This window comes from Pteronotus mesoamericanus, unplaced genomic scaffold, assembly GCF_021234165.1.
Source record: "Pteronotus mesoamericanus isolate MK-2021 breed Mesoamerican mustached bat unplaced genomic scaffold, CSHL_Meso_final contig_1193, whole genome shotgun sequence".
Classification (NCBI taxonomy): domain Eukaryota; kingdom Metazoa; phylum Chordata; class Mammalia; order Chiroptera; family Mormoopidae; genus Pteronotus; species Pteronotus mesoamericanus.
Window position 1 is genome coordinate 292,138 of NW_026555039.1, and position 21,506 is coordinate 313,643.

The following is a 21,506-nucleotide window of genomic DNA, read 5'->3' on the forward strand; positions in this document are numbered from 1 at the left end:
TTTCTGTCCCTGTAGGTGAGGTCACATTTGTAGAATTTTATGAAAACAGAAACTCCTTGCTGTCCAGCCTCTTCTTGTCACTCAGCACGATCCTTCTTCCGAGGCCCGTTCACGCTGCTGCGTGAGCTGTTAGTCCATTCCTTTTTGTTGCCGAGTGTTGCTCTACCGTCTGGATAGACCTCCGTCTGTCCATACACTTGTGTGCAGGCACCGGCGGTGGTTCCAGTTTGGCCTGTGGCAGGGGCCGGTGCTCTGAACCTCTGCCCAGTGCTTTCAGTCTGCGGTTGGGCCGACTATACTGTACCTGGGTCGTCAACTGCAGGGCAGGCCAGCATTGTTCAACAGCCAGCCGTGCAAGTCCTTGTGGGGACGTGGGCTCGTATTGGTACGTACAGGCAGGTGCTAGGGGGACAGTGTCGGAGGCCGCGGTCAGTGCAGGTCGTTACATGTAAACGAGCGCGTCCCCCGCTGCAGCGGGGAGAGTCCCAGTGCCGCCTCTTCCCTGCCAGCCCTCGGTGCCGACCGTCTTTTCAGTCCCAGTCGTTCTCAGGTGCATAGAGGGATGTCTTGTGACTTTCCCTTGTATACCCCCAGTCTAATGATGCCGACCGTTTTGTCACATGTGCACTTGCCCTCTCTTGTTTGGTGAAGTATCCGCGCAAGCCACGTGCCCATTTAAAAAAATCGGGTCACTTGTTTTCTTACCTGAGGGGGTTCTTACGTGGTCTGCCTATGTCTCTGCCCGGTCTGGCTCCCCCCAGCATGCGAGGGGCACTGCTGTGGGAGCAAAGTGGCCCCCGGTCCTAGGGAAAGTGAGTCCCAGCCCCCTCTGTTCTGTCTCCCAGTGCCCACCAATCAGCTTGGCTGATTGATCTTTTGGGCTCTAGGTCCCTGTCTGTCTACTTCCTGCCCTTCCACTAGACCAGAGTCCTTGGCAGCCCAGCGTGGTCCCCCTGCTCCCCTGCCATGTGTGGGACACATGGAGGGAGGAAGCGTCCTGACCTCTTTTGGGTCCCTGATGCCTTTGACAGCCTGTCATTGCACGATCAGCTAAAATTGGGACAGTGTCTGCCTCTCCCGATGCTTCCTTTGCAGCTGTCCTCACCAGGGCACCTGGGAATGAGACAACTCCCATCTAGCGGCGACCTTGTTCCTATGGATGTTCTGGGCCGTGTGCTTTGGCCTGCAGCAGAACCAAAACCGCGAAGCCGTTGGTTGGGCAATGAGACTGAGGCACAGAATGCTGGTGGAGGTGTGTGGCTGTGAGCGCTGTGCGCAGTCAGCCGATAGCCAGGTCAGGAAGTGGAGTGAGACAGTCCTCAGTGGCACCCCAGCGGGTGGGGCTCAGTGGACTGAGCGCCGGCCTGCAAACCAAAGGGTCCCCGGTTCGATTCCCAGTCAGGGCTCAGGCCTGGGTTGTGGGCCAGGTCCCCAGGAGGGGGCGCGTGAGAGGCAACCACACATGGATGTCCCTCTCCCTCTCTTTCTCCCTCCCTTCCCCTCTCTAAAAATAAATAAATAAAATCTTTTTTAAAAAATTAAAAAAAAAATCTCCAGTATCTAGTTTCTGTAATGGTTGTGATTTTAAGGGATTTTAAAAGGTCACGGCAGTCCCGGCTGGGTAGCTCTGTCGGTGGGAGTGTTGTCCTGTAACACCAAAAAAACAAGTTGCGGGTTTGATCCTTTTGTGCCCTGACGGGGGCACATCCAGGAGGCAACCTGTTGATGTTGCTCTCTCTCTCTCTCCCCCCACCTCTCTTCCTCTCTACCTAAAATCAACATATCTCAGGTGAGTTTTAAAAACAACCAACCAAAGGCTGGGCAGCATCAGGAATGGAGGTGCGCCCGCACTTTTCCTGGCGTGCAGGCGTGCCCGGCGCGCCGCGGGGGAGGGAAGCCAGGGTTGCTCAGGCCCGGGGTCCACATGCTGGGAGGGGCTGGGTCCGAAAAGCGCTGCCACAGGCCCGAGACCCCTGTCCATGTGGCCGCAGCTTTGGAGGCACCAGGGAGACCTTGCTCAGGCTCCTGCGAGCCCTGACCCAGAGGACGTTCCAGACGTGAGCCCGTGAGGCCTGCCCTGGGCTGGGTCCAGCTGTGAGGAGGCTCCGGGAGGGCCAGGGTGGGGGTCGGAGCAGGGGACTGTGGGGGGGTCTGACCAGTGCCCGGGGTGGGGAGAGCCGAGGTGTCCAGGCACTTGGCTCTGGGCTGCCTGTGGCCCTGGTGGCCTTTTCTCTCCCTGAAGGTGCTGGCTGGACTTGACCAGACCTGGCGTGCGGTCTTCGTGGGGGCACCAGAGCCCAGTGAGACAGTCTGTGTCCGGCCTGGCCCGTGGAAGCGGCACTCAGGGTGGGGGGCCAGCTGACCTGAGGGGGCCCGGGGCGTGGGATGGCCTCTGCCCACGTACCCTCCAGTGTGACGCACGCAGAGGGCCGGCGTCGCGTGCACGCGGGATCAAGCGCCCTGGGGGCGGCTGAGGGAGCTCTGCCTTCCTGGCCAGGACAGGACTCCAGGCAGGCTGCAGGTGGGGGGCGGCGGGGGGAGGCTTTTGGGAAAGTTTTCAGTCCTCAGGTGCTCCATGGAGACATGTGGGGTGTGGGCAGCAGCCCCCCAGCCCCCTGTAGCGCCCGTGCCCCGGCCTGGCTTCGAGGCCCCAAGCGCCCCAGGCTGGCAGGGCCCAGGGCAGCCCTGCAGGGCAGGTCCGAGCCTGGGCCTGTGTGGGGCGGCCCCAGCCTCCCTGCTGCACTCAGTGCGGTGGTGTCGCTCGGCCTGGGGGCCCCTCGTCTTGTTGGGGGCCGGTGGGAGGGCTCGCGCCAGGGCGCCGTGCCTTCAGTAATAACTGACCCACGTTGAAGGAAGTCCTCCGACTGGTGGCCTTTGAAAGAGGCAGAACCGTGCTCGCCTGTGGTAAGGAGCCTGTTGGGCCAAGAGGGATGACATCTGTCAAGCTTAGTTAGCGCTCTGCCCTGACATTACCTCTTGACGGCTCCTGCCAGACTCACCTCTCCTACCACCTGGGCCCGAGCCAGGAGCCAAGCCATTGTGGCTGGTTTTGGAAGGACCTGCATGGCCCCCAGGCTGGTTCAGGCCTGTCTGCGGGCCCCAGCCTTCCCTGCGGGATAAGGCCGTTCAGTGACCCGTGGCACCGGCTGGGGACACTCAGTCCCTTTGCCGGTGGCAGGCCTCCCAGGCAAGGGGCCCAGTTGCGGTGGTGCTGGGGCACAGCTGAGGGCGAGGCGCCCAGCCGCCTCTCACCTGCCCCAGGGCCACCTCGTCGTTGGACTGCGTTCTCCCTGACACCTGTGGCCGTGGAGGTGGAGGCAGGAGGGAGATACACAGGTCTCCCCTGGGTGGGGGGTGCAGGGTGCCTGGGAGGGGCCCTGGGGCTCTCCTGGCAGCCCGCACACCTGAGCGTGGCTGCGGGGGCGGGGGTGCCGGCCAGAGGAGGGCTGGTGCTGGCGGAGCCGGCGAGTGGGGGCCACCGTCTGCCCACTTCCCGCCTAGAGCTCGGGGAGCTGGGCCGGGGTGGGCAGCCTCGGCTGTCAGCTCCCCTGAGCAGGAAGCAGGGGCTGAGCAGCTGAGGGGACCTCTCACTGTGAGTCTCACTTTGGCCAGTGACCCTCCAACCGCCTGCCTTTCTGGAGGCTGGGGACACTTGCAGCGCAGGTCCAGGCGCGGGGCCCAGCCTGGGCTGAGAACCGGCGGAGACTGCGAGGGCAGGGCCCTGTGTCCCCCGGGCTCGCCGGGGCTCAGAGGCGGCCGCCGGACCCTGGGACTTCCTACTCTCAGGGCAGGGGCAGCGGAAGGGCTTATACATTTACTTCCTGTAATTATTTACAAAATGAGGTTTCTGTGACAACTGCCTTCTGGTCGACCCTCAGGTGGGAAAGGCAGCCTCTCCTGGTTAGAGCAGATGGCCCCGGAGGCCAGGGTCCTCCTCCCCACTAGCTCGGGCACGGCAGGGCGTTGTGGTGGTGTTTGTGGTGGGGAGGGTGGCTGCCTGCCTCGCCGCTCTGGACCCGGGCTCTTGGGCCTCCGTGGCTCCCCAGCCTCGCGCGGACCTCCAGTCACAGGCCCCTTGTGTGGGGCCACTGCGGCAGGTCTGTGTGGGGGCATGTTGAAGGGGCCGGTAGTAGAGGGGAGGCGGTCCTGTGTCCAGCCAGGTGGCTGGCTTCACGAGGCCAGGGGCGCCCATGCCTGGCCCGGCTCTGGCTGACCCTGGTGTTTGGCGTTTAGCCGAAGCCAGGGCAGAAAGCCCAGCCTTGGGAGACCACCACAGCCCCTGGCAGGGTCAGGTCGCAGGCACTCAGAAGGGCAGGCAGTGCTCGCTTCGGCAGCACGTGTACTAAAATTGGAACGATACCGAGAAGATTAGCATGGCCCCTGTGCAAGGATGACACGCAAATTCGTGAAGTGTTCCACATTTAAAAAGAAAAAGAAAAAGAAAAAGGAAGAAAGAAGGGCAGTCAGGAGATTGGCACTCTCCCACCTCTGAGCCCTGGGACGGTGGCAGCTGCTCTTCTTCTGGTCTTGCTGTGCTGGCACCTCCCGTCGTCATGCCGGCCGGCCGTCTGTGGTTGTGCCGGGCGGGCGGGCGCTGCAGAGCTTCCTGCCTCAGCCCAGAGCCCTGCGTGCCTGGGAGCAGAGGGCGCTGCTCTGTGGTGGGCTGCCAGGTGAGCGGGGGCTTTGTCCCAGCCCAGCCACTCCTCACACCCCTGCCTGTTCTGGGATGAGCGGCAGGGTCCGGGGGTTCGAGGGACTCTCCTGGAACCTCCGTGCACAGGCTGTGGGAGGGAGAGGAAGGGCAGCACTCCTCCCCAGCGTCCCGGCTGAGACGGGCGTTGTGCTTGCCCGGCCCTGGCCTTCCGGAGCCCGGTCAAGGCTGTCTGATGGGGACCCCTCGGTCCTGCAGGTCCTTTCCGGCCAGGAATGGCAGCCCCTGCCCTCCTCCCCCCTGAACTTCAGAGCCAAGCTCAGGCCCTGCCTCCTGGGCACCGCTGCCCAGGCCCCGCTCCCTGCACGAGACCCCCTGCAGCTGCCCAGGGAGAGAGGAAGGGCCTGTGGTTGCCTCTCTGCCGTGAACCCACTCCATAGGGAGAGGACTCGCGGGCGTCCCGCGCCACCCGGGAGGCCCCGTTGGGGCTGCTGCCCGCGGGGCCCGCCTGGACCTCGGCAGTGGGCGCAGCGCTCCTGCCCGGCTTTGGGTGCAGGTGGGAGCCCGAGGAAGGCTCGCCTGTCACGGAGACCCGGCTGTGCTCACTGCTGCTGCCTTCCACCTCCGAAGGGTGCTTTACATTCCACTGTCACATAAACAAGCCCCCCACCCCACCCCAGTTACCACGGACCTCGTGCGGCAGTGTTTTCGTTTTGACGCTGACGTTCCTGTGTCAGGAGCCAGAGGTGCTGGCCCGGCTGCCACCATGCCCATCGGACCCTGCGGGGCTTGCAGGTGCTGCTCACCGCCGCCTCCTGGGGGAGGAGGGAAGCCCCCTGGGGCAGGGAGGGGCTGCGCAGGGCACCGCCCGGATGAATTTTGGGGGCACCACAACAAATGACCACACGCTGGGCGGCTTAAACAGCAGAAATGTGCGCTCCCAGCCTGCGGTGTGGCAGGGCTGCGCTGCCCCCAAAGGCCCCGGCCTCGCCTCTCCCAGCTCAGGTGGCCGCTGGCCCCCCTTGAGCTCCCTGTGCCAGGGACCTGTCACTCCCAGCTCCGCCTGTCGCCAGGGGGCCTTCTCCCTGTGTCCGCGTTTCCCTCTTCTGAGGACGCCTGTCACCTGGGAAGGGGGTCCGCCCTCACGACCTCACCGCAGATTGATCACACCTGCAAAGACCCTATTTCCGAAGAAGGTCACGTTCACAGGGGCCAGAGGTTAGGGCTGGGACATCTCGGTACAAAGGCTCAGTGTGGGGCCTCTGCCGGCTTGGCCTGAGGAGGGCCCTGAGGAACAGGGGCAGGGGACAGGGCTGGCCCTCGGGGGTCAGCCGTGAGGCCGGCCCACGGAGCCCACTGCACGGAATGGGCGGCCCCCCCCAGGCTCCCCCGTGCCGGCCCCGTCTCTCCTGCGCCCCAGAGCCGCGAGGGGCTGTGTCACGCAGGGAGGACGGGCAGGCGGCCCAGGGGCGGAGTGCCGGCCAGTCCTGGGGACGGTGGCCGTGACGAGGTCAGGCCAGGGATGCCCTTGTTGGGGGCTGGAGCTGTGCTTTGGAGAAATTGTAAAGGTCGTTGGTTTGCTTGAACAGGTGGACATGGTTTTAAGACGCCTCCGCGAGGTTCCCTGCCCCGCCCTGCGCTAGTTCCCTTCAAAGGGCCAGCAGAAGCTTCCAGTTCTCAGGTCTCCCTCCGGGGACAGCCTGCACTGGCCCTGGGTGTGGCCACCTGCCCCATGGTCTGGTGCTTTTTTTTGTTTCGTTTCGTTTCGTTTTTAATATTTTACTTATTTTTAGAGAGAGAGAAGGGAGGGAGAAAGAGAGGGACAGAAACATCGATATGAAAGAGAAACGTCAATTGGTTGCCTCTCCTTCGTGCCCCGGCTGGTTTGTATTCTGACGGAATAGAACCAGTGTGGTCTATTGCTCTGCGGGACAGGCCCGACCACCTGGGCCAAGCCAGTCAGGGCTTGGCTCTGCCGTCCTCCCGCCGGACCTCCCGCTGGCCCTCCCTCGCGCTCAAGGCTGCGTGTCGTCGCAGGTGTGCGTGTAACCGACGCTAACTCGTCCCTTCTTGGCGCACACGGATGACCAGGCCTGCTGACCAGGTAGGGTAGGGGTGCAGGACGGCCTCCCTGAAGAGGGGGTGTCTCTTTCAGACAGTGATTTCATTTCCTTAGGGTAAATGACCAGAAGGGGCATTGGTCCCTCAGTTCTTTGAGGGACCTTCACCGGGGTCCACAGCGGCTGCCCTGGTTTGTTTACCTTCCCAACGGCAGTGCCCCAGGGTTCCCTTCGCCCCACACTCGCTACCTCTTGTCTCTTCAGCGGAGGCCCTCCTGACAGGTGGGAGGGGCTACCTCCTTGTGGTTTTGATTTGCGTTTCGCTGATGAGTGACTGCAGCCCGGCCGTGTACTGGGTGGCCATTTGCATGTGGTTTTTGGAGAAACGTCTATGTAGTTTCTCTGTCCATCTTTAAATTGGACTGTTTGGGTGGGGTTTTTTGGGGTTTTTTTTTTTAGTTCTTTCTACGTTTTGGACATGAACCGTTTATCGGAGGCGTGATTTGCAGATGAGCGCGCCCACTCTGTGGGTCGCCCTCTCATATGGCTGATGTTTTCCTCTGCTCTGCTGAAGCTTCTCCGTTCCAGGTGGTTTCCACCCGTTCATTTTTGCTCCTGTTGTCTTTGTTTCTTGGTGTTAGATCCAAAATAATCATCGCCAAGGCCGCTGTCCAGGAGCTCACCACCCACGGTTTCTTTCTCGGAGCTTTACGGTTTTAGGTCTCCCGCTCGAGTCCTTATTAGTCCATGGATTCAACAGTATTTGTGAGTGAACGTCAGAGGGACTGAGCGAAGCCCCTCTTGGGTGCCCTGGGGCCCCCGCCACTGCTGCCCGAGCCGGTGCGCAGGGCGGGGGGCCGGGCGCCTGCGCAGGCTGCGGCCTTCGCAGCCAGATCTCGCCCAGGGCGCGGGGGTGGCGGGTGGGCATGGGAGCCGCCTGGATGCTGCCGCTTGTTTTCTGAGAAAGGCGCGTCTCCTGACCCCTTCGTGCAGTTGGCTGGCTATATCCTTAGGAAAGAGGGAAGGGTAGGGCTGGAGAACAGGTATCTGTTTACTGGCTGTGTGCCAGGCCTGCCCTTGAGCGCGTCAGGTGGCCGAGGTGGCTAAAGAAGGACTGGGAGCCAAGGAGGTTCAGTGAAGGGCTCTCACTCGAGGCGGGACACCGTGATCAGGTGGACTGGGTCCGGGCAGACCGGAGCCACAAGGGAAAGGGTAGGAGGGTTTTAAGGGTGCGTGGCAGACCCCCAGGACGGTGGGTCACCCTGTTGATCTGCCCCAGGTGTCTGCAAGACAGTGTCCTCTGATCAGGGATGGCCGATCTGGGCCTTATTTCTGGGAAAAGCCTGAGGGAGGGGGAGGGGCCGTGAGGCTTCAGTGGTTCCCAGCGGGAGGCCGGGCGGCTGTGCCTCAGGTGCTGCCAGTGACGGGAGCCTTGCGGTCAGGCATCCAGCCGGTGACACATACCTCCCGTGTTCCACACAGGCAGTGCCTTAGGTCCTCGTGTCCCAGTGCACGCTAACATGGGTGCCCTCATGGGGTTCTGCCCCCCACCCTCCCAAGAGCAAACAGGCCTCTCTTTTGGGCCTATTTGTGGGCAGGGAAGTGGAGGGATGAGTTTGGGCAGCCTGCCCAGTCACTCACCGTGTGAACCAGAGCCTGGGCCGGCCTCCCGGGCTGCGTGCCTCTCAGCTACCAAATGGAGCAGGGCCACACCACGCGGGTGCCAGAGGCTGCTGTCCTGGAGCCAGAGCAGGATGGGCTGCCTGAAGGTGGCTGCTCAGCGTGTGCTCACTGCCTGTGCCCTGCATGGAAGGTCCCCACAGTGGCCCGTTGGGGTTCCGGGGGTTCCATGGAGCCTCCCCACCGCTGGCCGCCCACACAAAGGCATGGTTTTTCCTCTGGGGAAATGAGGTGGCAGTTCAGTTCTCCTTGACCCAGAGAGCCCCGGCAGTCAGACCCAGGGAACTGGCCCCCTTGGGCGCCCATGAGGAGCTCGGCACGGCCACCCCTCTGGAGCTCCCGACGGGGTGCCAGTCCCGGGGTTGGCTCCCCTCGCAAAGGGCTGCACACAGCCCTTGTCCTTGTGCTCACTCGCCTCTGCCGGTTGTTGGGAGTATGGAGGGGCAGGCGTGCTGGGGACCCTGCAGCCGTGCCAGCATCTCGCTGCCTTTGCCAGAGGTCCCCGCTGCCTCCTCTTCCAAGTCAGGGACCCGGGGAAGGAGCTCCTCTCTCCCGTGGGAACAGGATCCTGCAGCCCCCGGTCAGAGCAGCACCCTGCCCTGACCAAACATGTGTAAAGTTCTTTTCCTTCTCTGGGAGCCATCAGTCCCTTTGGAGGACCTTGTCCTCCCCCCAGGTTGTTCCTGTTCACGAGCGACATCCTTTCCAGAAGCTTCATCCTGCTTCTTGTCTCTCTTCCACCCAGGATCATGCGGCCAGACGACGCCAACCTGGCCGGCAACGTGCATGGAGGGACCATCCTGAAGATGATTGAGGAGGCGGGAGCCATCATCAGCACGCGGCACTGCAACAGCCAGAACGGGGTAGGCCCGGGGGCCCCGGGAGGCCTGGGGTCCTCGGGCGCGCAGGGCGCAGAACTGTCAGTTCGGGAAGGGGGTTTGAGGGGAGGGGCGCCCTCTCCCCGACTCCTGGGCCTTGGGGGCTTCCGGAAGCTTCAGCACAGTTAGTTAGACCTGGGCAGGACCCCTTGCAGTGCTGTTCGGTTTGGGGCTCAGTGTGCGGGGCGGGGGAACCAACAGAGACTAAGCTGAGAGTCCACCAAGAGTGCCTTTAAGCACCTCTCTCTCTTTTCTGGAAGAACCTTGATTTCTAGAATCTTCCGGGAGTTGGACTTCACAGAGCCACACCTGTGTGGGTGGCAGTTTGTTGTGGACATCAGATCGCCCTGGGCCTGATGCCCCCCGCCCCCTGACTGATCCTTAGGGGCCTGTGAAGCCACCCCCCGCTGGGGACGAGGACGGGGCTCTGGGTTTAGGACTTGAGGGCGGCTCAGGGCATGCCTATCACCTGCCATGCCCCAGTCCTGCGGGACCTGACCTTTTCACCCTTGGGTGCTGGGGGAGGGGCCTGTCTTGCACCTCTGCTGCCAGCGTGGGGCCAGCAGGAAGCCTGGGGCTCTGTGGACCTGAGGCCTCGGGCAGCCACCAGCTATGCCAGGAAGAGGGAGGTCCGGCGCTGCTGGGGTGTGCGCGTGAGGTGTGCACACGCACGTGCCTGTAGGAGGAGAGTGTGTGGGTGGCTGTGGCTGGGGCATCTCAGCTCAGGCAGGGGTGGGGGTGAGCGGGGCCGGGCTGGCTCCCCTGCCTGGGTTGAGGTTTGCACTTACCTTGTGCCCTTCGAAGTCTGGGGCGGGCTGGGTCACGTGCAGAGCATGCCCCCTGGTGGCCACAGGCAGGATGGACCTGAGTCTGAGGGGTGGGGGCGGGGGTGGGGCCAGGGGGTGGCTGGCCTGGCCAGAAGGGCTGGGCATTAGGAGGGAAAAGCGCCAGGCCTGGGAGTGAGGGTGGAGGAGGCCCGTGGGAGGTGCTGGAGGGCTGTCGTGTGGTCCCCGCGACACTCCTGAGAGGCACAGGTTAGTTTTACTGTCCCCAGCACAGATGAGAAAGCTGAGGCACAGAGGGGTTGGATACTTTCTTGAAGCCACACAGGGAGGCAGGTGGTTGGTCTGGGCAGGGAACCAGGTCTCGAACCCGTGCTTTGAGCCCTGGCTTCTGCTCACTTCGTCCCTGGAATGAGCCTGGGGGTGTAAGAGGGATAGTTTTTGACGTGTTGCCTTGGTGATGCCTCTGGGCTACGGGTCCCGGGACAGTAATCCATAAGCGCCATGCGCAGGGGAGCTCTGGGTGGCTGGACGCTGGCCTCCCAGGGGCTTCGCTGGGCTTTCCCATCCATACTGCCCTGGGGCTTTAACACTGAGTTTAGGTGTGAGGTTCTGTCTCCAGGCCTGACTTCACCTGGATGCTTAATCGGCCCGTGACCTTGGTGGGCCCAGAAGACCCTCGGGGCCCTCCCCCCAGCGGCTTTGCCTGCAGCCCCCGCTCTCCTGGTGAACCGCCTGTGCGGCTGCCAGTTTCTCAGGCTTCAAACGTCAGCCTCTGTGGACCCTGCTCCTCCTCTCACTGTGGACACCGGCAGCCAACCCCGTCGGCTCTACCTGCTGGATATTTCGAGATCAGAGCACTGTGCACCAGCTGTTGCACAGCTGGCCCAAGCTACCAGCCAGCCTCCTCCCAGGCCTCCTCGCCCGTCCCTGCCCGCCTGTCTCTTCCCCAGCAGTCACGAGAGAGAGCCTGGGCTGTGAGGTCAGGGCCGTCACTCTGAGAGCGGCTTCTATGCTGCAGAGTCAAACCAGGGTCCACATGCATCCCAGTCCCCACCTGGGGCCACGCCGGCTCTCCCGCCCCGGGGCCTTTGCACCGGCTCTTTCTTCTGCTTGGGCGGCTTTTCCAGGCCCAGGCACCCTCATGCCTCCCCCTCACCCCCTTCCAGTCTCTGAACAAAGACAACGTCCCTCGGCCTTGCTGGCGCCCCACACGCGGAGCCTTTGGCTCGTTTATCTTTGGGCTGCACCCTCCGCCCCCCTGCCCCCCGCTAGAGGGCAAGCCCACGAAGGCAGCGGCCCCTGCCCGTCAGCTCCCCGCTGGGTGCCCAGCATCTGGATCCAGGCCTGCCCCCACCCCCACCCCGCCCCCTGCTCCGTAGCCATCTGCTCATTGCCGGGAGTGTGGTCTCGAACCACCACCCGATGCAGAGCTTCCAGCGACTGCCCTGAGTGCTGTCCTCCCTTTCCCGGGGGTGGTTTTCCAAAGGAGCTGCCTCCTCTGGGCTGGCCTTGGCCAGGGCGGCCTGGGTGGGAATCACAGCAGTGAGAGCTGGCCGCTCCTGGACTCGTTCAGCCACTCGCCACCCTGATCCCCACACAGCTGTGAGAGGGGAGACCCACCCTCTCCTGTCCACGCTGGGGCCCCCTATTATCTGCATTTTGCAAAGGGACCGAGGCGTAGAGCAGGGAAGTCTCTGCCCGAGGTCAGGAGCTACCAAGCAGAAGACTCAGGATCTGAGCCCAGGGCCCAGTGCTGCTCTTTCTGGTTTTGCTTCTAAAACGGCTGTCCAGGCTCAGAGGCCCGAGGTTTACGAGCCCCTCCGCTCCATGACCGTGGGGTTTGCAACGCTGGTCACCTTTGGGAGCAGGGAAGAGGTTGCTTCTTAGGGTAGAAGCCAATCAGACTGCTCGTGGCCGCTTCCCAGGGTGGGGGCCGCCCCTCCCGCTTTAGGCCCGGGAAGCAGAGTCGCAGGGCACACCGGGGGCTAGGGGACCAGAGACGCTGGCAGAGCCTCACAGCAGGTGCGCACACAGGCAATTGCTTTATTGCACTTCACAAATGTGCTTTTTGCAAATTGAAGGCAAGACCGGCAAAAGGATTAGTACTCGCTTTATCGCGGTGGCCTGGAACCGAACCCAGAGTGTCTTCCCGGTGTGCCTGTGTCTACCCGTCCACAGTGTGAATTTTTGGATGATACTGGTCTTCATGGAATGCACCGGGGGCAGGCCCTGCGCCCTGCCAGGTCCTGGGGAGCAGCAGCTCACAGTCAAGTCAGAGCTGCCCTGGGTCCCAGCCTGTGCCGTCCGCACTTCAGCCGGATGTGGGGTCGCCAGGAGCCCGGCCACCTCTGAGGCCTCCTCACCTGCAGAAGAGCGAGCACCCTGTGACAGGGTCGTGCAGTGATGACCTGGGAGTGTGGTCAGACTCCTGAGTGGCTGCCCACGGAACGGCAGGGCTCGCCGCCAGTGTCTGAAGCCGGAAGAGGACCAGACTTAACATTCACAAGTGGCCTTCCCAGCCGGGGAGGGCAGGCGCCAGGCTGTCCCAGGTGGCCCTGGGGCCGCCTGAGTGCTCTGAACAGGGCTGTGTTAGGAGTGTCGCCGGGGCAGCGCCGAGAGCCATCCGTGTCCCCCACCTCGAGCCGTTGCCTGTGTTCTGGCTTATGGGAGGGACCCTGGTGCCCTTCGTTGCGAATTCACGCTGCTCTGAAACCTGCGCGCTAAAGAGCGCGCCACCCTGCCCTGAGCCTGCCTGACGCCCCCGGCAGGCCCCCGGCCGGGCCCTCTGCCCCGAGCCCGGCCTCCAGCTCCCGCCGGCGTCTGCCGCTCTCCCCTCTGCGCGGGGTGCCCTCAGCTCCATCGCGCCCTCTCTAAAAAGACCGCCAGCCCCCATCTGAAGCCCCCCCACTCCACCCCCTCAGAGCGCCCAACAATACTGTATGGCATTGCCCTGGTATTTGTCATCCGTGCCCTCCAGCCAGGACCCAGGCCCAGGACAGCCGCGCCAACCTACTCCTTCTTGCCGGTGCCGAGCGCAGCGCCTGGCGCGAGTGAAGGGTGATGCCTTTGTCGCCATGAAAAAGCTCAGGCCCACCCAAGGCTCAGATGTGTAGAGACGCGAGAGACCAGCCGTTTCCATTAAAGATATTGCTGCCTCTGTTCCCTGTGGGGGGGCGTGTCCATTCCCCAGTGTAACCACTGGAGTAAGACACCGGGTTTAACGCTGCTCTTGGTCCTGTCCGCAGAGCTTGGAGAATGGAGAAGCAGCCTGGAGGCTGGTCCCTTCTTCCTGCCCGCTCTGCTGCCTTTCCCACTTTCTGCCAGTAGGTGGCACTGTAGCCACGCAAATTCACTTCAAATAGCGGCCCCCACCCCATCCCACACCCAGGGGGCTGTGGGTAGGCGACTTGTGTTTGCGTTGTGTGCTGGGGCAGGGGAAGGCACAGTCACCCTGACCTCCATGTCCTGAGACCTGGCTCCGGGCCATCTGTAGGAGCAGAGATCGCTGCAGAGCCCATGACCCTGTGTGCTTGAGAATCTCCTGGGAGCTCCTGTGGGGCTTGGGGTGGACCAGGGGCCTGGCCTGTTTGCCAGGTTCCGGGGGAGTTCTCGTGCAGGTGGGAGAGCTGTGTGCCGTTCGTTGGTGCCCTGGTGGCAGCAGGCAGCTGCCCGCAGAGCTTGAAGTGACAGTCACCTACTGGTCTCACACCTCCAGCCCGTGCAGAGGCGCAGGGCTTGACGGGCCGCCTCCGGCTCCCTGCTCCCCCCCGCCCCCAGGCAGACCTGTGCTGCTGGCCAGTGTCCTGAAAGAGACGTTTGCTTTCCACGAAAGCCCCGAGAGGGCCGAGCGCCCTGCCTGGCCGTGCAGACCTGGGCCTCTGCGCGAACACAGGCCGTCTCGCTCCCCCTCAGTCGGCACGGACAGAAAGGCGGCTCGGCTCTGGCCGGCCCTGCGGCCACGGCGGGCGCTGCTGGCCCGCTGGGACGTGCTCTGGGAACAGGTCGAGGTCTTTGTCTTGCCCACCCGGAAACGGGCCCCGGAACTGATCCCAACGTAAGTGGAAGGGTGGCCATCACGGAATTCCTTGTAATTGACAGCTGGGCTTGAGCCACATCTCTGACAACGGGATATTCTGTTCTGTTTGGCCATTAAAATGGTTTGGGTTTCTGGTTTTTTTTTTCAATTGTGTCATCCACTCATGAAAAAGCATGAGCAAGTCCTTCACGTTCCAACACAGGGTGGGTGGGCCCCTTCCCCGTGGCTCGTAGAGGCCCTGCAGCCGCGACCCCAGGGTCCCGTCCCCCTGGCTGTGTCCCTCGGTTACCCAGCCTGTCTTGGGTGGCTGGACCTGGGTAGCTAGGGACGAGTGACCAGAAGCCTTCTGAGTTTTTTTTAAAGATGGTATTTGTTTATTTTTAAAGAGGGGAAGGGAGAGAAACGTCCATGTGTGGTTGCCCTCGTGCGCCCCCTGCTGGGGGCCTGGCTGGCACCGCAGGCCTGTGCCCCGACTGGGAGTCCATCGGCGGCCTCGGGGTCTCGGACCAGCGCACGGCCCCCGGCGCGCCCCCGCTGGGGCTGCCCGCTTTGAGCGCCGAGTCAGGCGACGGGCTGCCTGCCCTAACGAGAAGGGGAGTTTCAGCCACAGAGCAGCAGTTGCGCAGAGCTTGTCCTCACACGGGCAGGTTACTTTCCTTCCTATCGAGTGAAAAAAGCAGACTGACAGTACAAATGTAGCTCTTACACGGCTGTTTAAGGACTAAGACTGCAAAACAGGGACCAAGGCAAAGGGACAAATGACCCAGTGAATCGCCCTCCCTCGGGGAAAAGCCTGGAAAGGAAGACCTCAAAATAGAAACCACGTTCGCCTGTGGGCCAGGTGGGGCGGTTTTCCCTCCTCTGTCTATTTTTCTGTACCTTCTGTGGTACCCAGTTCAGGAATGTGTGGAAAAAATCGAGATGGTTTTGGGGGGCGTCTGCAAGGTGGGGGCTTGGGGCCCGGCTGACCATGCCGGTCTTTGCAGGAGCGCTGCGTGGCCGCCCTGGCCCGGGTCGAGCGCACCGACTTCCTGTCGCCCATGTGCATCGGCGAGGTGGCGCACGTCAGCGCGGAGATCACCTACACCTCCAAGCACTCGGTGGAAGTCCAGGTCAACGTGATGTCCGAAAACATCCTCACAGGTACCGCACGCGCCCTCCCCAGCTGGGTCGGGAGCAACAGGGACGGCAGCCGTGCCGACACGGCAGGGGCCACCTCCCACACCGCCCGGGGGCAACTCTGCCCTGGCGGTGGCTCTGGCGCTGCCCATGGGCCTCCCTTGGCTCCCGCCTCCGCCTGTGAGCGGGGCCCTGCACACTGGGACAGGCACAGCTGGCCGAAGCAGCGAGCCCAAGACAGGTGCCCAGGACTCTGGCCGCCGGCTCTGGCCCTGAGAGCGCGAGCCCTGCCTGCCCGGCTTGCGGCAGCTCCTCGGGGCAGAGGGGTGGAGTGGCGGGTGGGGCACAGATGCCCTCCGGGCCCTCTGCTGCCTCCGCCGGTGCTGCTCCCCGTTCCCTGCTCCCCGTTCCCTGCTCCCCTGCCTGAAGGCCAGGTTTAGGCTGAAGCTCACTGGGCAAACCTTTGACTCTGGTTTGATCCGAATATTCTCTTCCTTGGCCTGGTAACCATGGAAACCCCTTATCCTCCCCGTGGGCGCCGCAGGGGAGTGTGGCTTTGGTTGCAGTTTGCACTGTCACTGGCTGCTTTTTATAACGTGGCTGCCGCTGAGGAAGGCAGGCCCCGGCCGACCCCCCCCAGTCCCCTTGCTGCCCCCCCCAACCTGGGCTGCCCACCCCGGGCTGCCCACCCCAGGCGCAAGGGCCTCTGCCAGGGCTCTGCAGGAGCTGCCTGGGCCCCGCGCCCCCTGCCCACGCCCCTCCTGGCTGAGTCGGCTGCGGGGCGCTGTGCTGAGCCCCGGGCCCCTCCCCCGTGCGCCCGGAGCCGCTGGTGGCCTCAGCAGGCGTGGCTGCAGTGAACGCAGCCGACCCCATAGCCAGCGACCCCATAGCCGAGCCAGGGCCTGGGTGGGGGAGCGGCCAGCGTGCCTGCGCCTGGGCCTGTGGCCCAAGCCCTGCGTGCGACATGTGGCTCTGGCATCAGGGGGACCTTTTGATGCGGGTCTTAGGCTGCTGCACCGAAATGAGTGCCTGGTCACTGTCACCACACGTGGCGGCTTGGGGTCCCCGTCCCACCCCCCGAGAGGGAAGGGGCTGCGTGCCCTCCCCGCGGACCTGCAGGCTCGCTCGTGCGCAGCCACCTCAGCGGTGTTGCTTCGCCACCGTGCTTCTCCTGCGTCAGGGAGTCAGTGGCTGCACAAAAGGGCAGGGCCTGCTTCACAGACTTCGCCCCCCCACCACCACTGCCCCCGCTTTCTGTCACGTAGGAGGAGCCTCCGTGAGAGGAGCAGAGCACAGGTGGGAGGAGAGTGGGGGGCCAGAGCGGCCTCGCCGCCCGTCCTCTGTCCACGTCCTATCAGGCCCTTGGGAAATGGGAAAAAGGGGATGTGCCTCACTGGGCACCTGGGGTCGGAGGGGGCCGCCCCTCAGTGGGAAGAGGAGGCAGGTGGCTTTAGCTTCAGGGAACGAGTGGGTCTGTCGTTGCCTCACCAGCTGGGAGCTGCCTCCTTGAAGAGAAGGTGCCCGATGCAGGGGACAGGTGGGGGACCATCGGGGAGGCCCCTGTGCTGAGGTCCCTGCTCCCAGGACCAGGGCTCCCCATGGCCTCACACGCCTGCTCCTTCGAGGACACGGCCGCGTTTCCGGGGGCAGCGTCTTGGCTCACGGACGCGCCCCGTCGGGGCCCCTCTGCCCGGCTCCTGTGTGCCTGGGCTGGGCTCACCCCCGCGCGCGTCCCGGGGGGCGTGCTCAGGCTGCATCCTAGGGGCGCCTGGGCCCTGGCCGACCCCCAGCACGGTGGTTCTCCAGGGGGCGTTCTCGTGGTCCCAGCTGGGGCAGGGCTCCTCGCCCCCAGCGGGCGGAGACCAGGGGCGCGCTGCGGGCCCCGCAGAGCACGGGACGCCCCGCCCCGGCGAATGGGCCGGCCCCGAGGTCCGGCCGCCCTGCCGAGGCGGGGAAGCCCCAGCCAGGGTCGTGCACTTCTGAGAGAAAGGGCCGGTCTTCCTCTCCCTGGCGGCCTGGCCTGTACCAGACGCCGACTCGGGTGACCGATGAGCGGACGAGCGACGGGAGGGGGTCGGGGGGGTGGGCCTCCTGTGCTGAGAATGGCAGGAGGCGGCAGGAGGAGTTGTGGAGAGTGAAGTACACGTTTTCTAAAGGGCCCCGCCGGCGGTGGGCCGGAGCGGACAGAGGCAGGAGGCACTTGTCCGGGGCCTGAGCTGCCGTGAGGGCGGACCCCGCGAGGCGGCGCTCTGCCCCTGCCTGCACACCCCGGCCCCCGTGCAGCATGGGGACCCTGCTCCTTCCCGGCAGTTGGGCCCCCAGGGCCTGGGGCCGCCCAGAGGAGGGAAGGCCGGGAGGGCAGGCAGTGCCCACGTCCCCGTCGCCTCGCCCCGACGCGCCCTGTCTTGCCCCCCCCCGGGCCTCCCTGTCTCGCCACCCCCTGCGCGTCTCTGTCTCTGTCATCCTCTTGCTGCCGCCGCGTGTTTCGACCCGTTTGCATCTCTTATTCTGGCACCCTGGGTTTCTCAAGCTCTGCCCCCATCCCAGTGCATCTCCTTCTGCCCACGTGTCCCCGGGATGGGAGCTCTCTGAGGGCGGGGCTTGTGGCTGCCTTGTCCACTGCGGTCCCCCCTCGCCTAGAACAGTGCCTGGCCCGGCAGCCCCCAGTGAACCCAGGCCGAGGGGCGGGCGGGGTGGGCGGGGCGGGCGGGCGCTCGGCCCGAGGAGGCCGATGCCGGACGCTGTTTGCGCGCCTTCTCCGTGTCCTCGGCCCCCGAGGCCGGGGCCTCCGACCTGCGTGTCCCCATCCACCGGGCCATGGCGCCTGCCGGGAGGTGGTTGAGCGAGCGCACGCCCAGGCAGGCACCAGCAAACCTGCGCCTCCCAGACGGCCCGTTCATTCATCTCCGGCAGCTGTCAAAATATTAGGCAAACTGGGATGTGATTGCTGTGGATTGCTCCGGAAAATAGCTGGGAGCGCCTCAGGTTTTAAAATAGATGTTTCTAATGCCGCCGTTGCCTTTTGAAGGTTTTATTAAATGATGGAGAAAGTATAATTAGTATGTTTTGCCTCATTTGCTTCGTGGCGCTCATTTAGGTCTAGAGGAGGGCCGCTCGGGGTTTCCATGGAAACCAGCCTGTCAGGCTGCTCTGGCTGAGTCAGACGGAAACCTTTATTCCCAAAAGCAGGTTGTCACATTCGCTTTCAGTCAAAGTGCAGTGAAAGTATTTCCCATATTTGCCTCTGGGTCCCGAGCTTGGGAGCGTGTTGCCCCCGCAGGGCGGGAGCGTGTTGCCCCCGCAGGGCTGTCCGAGCGGAGCTGCCCCTGTCCTTGCTGCCCCTCTTTTGGCCTCAGGCGTGGCCTGGCCGCTGGGGCTACATTTAGGGGAGGGCGCTGCAGCCGAGCCCCCCCGGGACGGCAGGTCGGAAGGAGCTGCCGGGAAGTGGGCCCCCGAGGGCCTTCTGGGGCCTCTGGGCTGCTCCCCACCTTCCCTGCTTCCTCTCCGTTCCCCCGGATGCACTGTGCTCCTCTACTTTAGGGCCCTTCCATGTCGAAGAGGGACTTTTTAAAAGACATCTCGCGGATACTTCCCTGAAATGACTGGGACCCAGGAGGCCAGGGTCTGTCCTCAGAGTGGCACCGAGTTGCTGTGTGACCCTGGATAACCCCGTTGACCTCTCTGGGCATCAGGCTCCTCCTGCACAAGTGAGGGGTACAGGTCAACTGATTTCTTTGGGCCCATGTTTCTCCGCAGACGGGGCAGGCCCCCTCTGCCCCGAAGTCAGATCGGTGCCCCAAGGAGGGCTCTGTGTCTTGCCGTTCTGCCCAGAGTGGGAGTCAGCAGCCCACAGTCTGTCTCTCCACACTCTGTCTGGAAGCTTCTGGATTGGAGACTGAGTCAGCCAGGCAGTGAATCCAGTCTCCCGGTGGCACCTCCCACCTTTAGGGGGAGAGTGCTGGGGTCGCAAAGATGACCCTTGATGGCTGACGGCCCAGCTGTGCTCGGACGGCGACCCCGCAGCACGCCCTTCCCGGGCTGCTCAGGGCTGGTTGCCCGAGCTCTGCCCCCACAACCCCCCAGCCTCACCGACGCCCCCGCCCCCAGCCGCACCGCCCTGTGCCGCTGCTTTGCCAGCCCTGTCTGGCAGGAACTCTCCCCCGCAGCATTAGACGGGTGGGCGGATCTGGCAGTGCGGTGACCTCGCGTTTCTCCGCGGGGTGTCCTCGAGGTCGGCGTCAGTGTCTGCTGCGTCTGTGGGTGGAGACCTGGGCTCAGCCTGGCATGGCCCTGGCCTTGTCCCCTCTCCTCTGGCTTGTCCCCGCCTTCCTGGGAGGCGGCCGAACACGGGTGTTCCCCAGGCTGGTCTGCCCCCTCCCCACAGAACTCAGTGTGTTCTTCTGGTGTGTGTTAGCGACCAAACTTCCCTTCTGTCCTGACACCCGTGAGGGCGGCCATGCCCGGCTCCGGGGCCTCCAGGTGCGGGGCCTCCTCGTCGGCCGGTGCTGGGACACCTGCAGCTCTGGGGCACCTGCCCCCCGGGCTCCAGCCAGGTGACGGGAAGTCTCTCCAGCAGCCTCTGGAGAGCGGCAGCGCTGTGGGAGGTCCCCTGGGGGGGGTCAGAGGCAGCGGGGTACCCCGCCGGGTGCCCGGTGCCCCGCCCTCTTTCCCTGGGCCTTCACCCCTGTGCTTTTCTTCTCCGAAGGAACCAAAAAGCTGACCAATAAGGCCACCCTGTGGTACGTGCCCTTGTCACTGAAGAACGTGGACAAGGTCCTGGAGGTGCCTCCGGTTGTGGTAAGGGGGCCCCCTTCCACTGCTCGCTGGGGGCAGGTGGTCGGCGCGGAGCCACTCCTGTGATGGGGGCGGCGTCCCAGGAGAGTAGCAGCGGGGGGCCGGGGGAGGGGTGTCCCTGTGTGGGGTCTCAGCGCAGGGGTAACTCCAGCGAGGACGTGAGGGGGTGCTGCCCCAGACGCCACGGCCACCGTGCCCGGAGGGCCCTTTGTCGCTCTGACCCGGGAAGAGGCAGGCAGCGAGCCCTGTCTGTTGGTCGTGAACAGACAGCCAGACGTTTCTCCAGCAAATGGGTTTATTAGGAACAACAAAGAATTGAAATCTGCAGGTCGGAGGGCAAACCACCCACAAGTCCCAAGAACAGACGAGAGGCAGGCTCTTTTACAGAGGGAGGGGGGCGGTGCAGAGAAGCTGTTGCAAACAGAGTCCGTGGGAGGAAACGGGGGTCCAAAGCGTCATGGCCGCTCATTCACTGGCTGAGTGGCTGCCGGGGGGAAGGTCCTCCTCCTCCCTAGAAAAGCCCTCCCGGCCGGGCGTGGAGGGCACTGCTTCCTTCCGGGGGTAACGGGGGTGAGCAGTAGGCCCGAGAGCCCTCCGACTTTGATTTAAAGGAGGTTTCTGTTCGTGACTGTTCCCTGCTGAGAGCCGGGCGGCCCGGGCAGCCGCTGCCCCGCCGGCCCCTCCGGGCCCCGGAGCGAGTGGGTGTCCAGACAGCTCTGGTCCAGCCTCTTTCCCTGGTTTCTCTCGGTCTTTTTGTTGGTTTGTTTGTCTCACTTTTCCATCACCATCTCAGTTTGTTTTGCTGTTGACAGACATACCTTTGCATGGGGAGCTTTCGGGGGGGCTGTCTTAGCTTTGGCTGCACATTCCTTGAGAACGTGCAGCCCGTTCCGCTGGCTGCGGGTTGGGGGGCCTCTGGGAACCTGCTGTCTCGGGAGACCTCTGTGCGTGCGGCCTGGACTCTGAGTTCTGGGTCCAGGAACGAGTCCTAGGAAGAGATGGGCAGCTGTGGAATGATGAGTCCCTGAAATTGCCAGAATGGTGTCGTGTGACCTGGGAAAGAACGGGGAGCAAGCTCCATGCCCCTTAGAACGGATCTGTCACCTAAAATGTGTGATGTTGGTATGGCAAGAGTGGGGAACACTGTTACCTTTCACCTTCACAAACAGCTCGATGGGACTTTTATATACACGTGGGTACACACACAATTCCAGGAGGGACATTGCCTTGGGCAGGGGTCGGGGGCTACCTGAGAGCTTCGCCCTCTCTGTGTTTCTGTTACTCACGTGCACTCTGTGTTCTCGGAAGAAGGGCAGGCCCAGGGACAGAGAGGGCCCTGGAGCCTGGCAGGCCGGCCGACCCCCTGTCTGCCCCCACAGTACGCCCGGCAGGAGCAGGAGGAGGAGGGCCGCAGGCGGTATGAGGCCCAGAAGCTGGAGCGCATGGAGACCAAGTGGCGGAACGGGGACATCGTCCAGCCTGTCCCGAACCCAGGTAGGAGCC

General features: G+C 63.8%; 1 protein-coding gene and 1 non-coding gene across 3 annotated transcripts in view; both read left to right on the forward strand.

Annotated features, from left to right (window-relative positions):
* Positions 1-21,506, forward strand: part of ACOT7 (acyl-CoA thioesterase 7) — a 68,498-nt gene that overhangs the window by 14,526 nt on the left and 32,466 nt on the right. For both annotated transcript variants that reach the window (XM_054583305.1, XM_054583310.1), the window contains exons 2-5: positions 9,137-9,254; positions 15,077-15,233; positions 19,915-20,006; positions 21,383-21,497. In XM_054583305.1, coding sequence (XP_054439280.1) covers positions 9,137-9,254; positions 15,077-15,233; positions 19,915-20,006; positions 21,383-21,497 — 482 coding nt within the window. The remainder of the gene's footprint in view (positions 1-9,136; positions 9,255-15,076; positions 15,234-19,914; positions 20,007-21,382; positions 21,498-21,506) is intronic.
* LOC129079383 (U6 spliceosomal RNA) lies at positions 4,319-4,425 on the forward strand. The gene has a single exon (XR_008530065.1). It is a non-coding gene; the product is annotated as a U6 spliceosomal RNA (small nuclear RNA).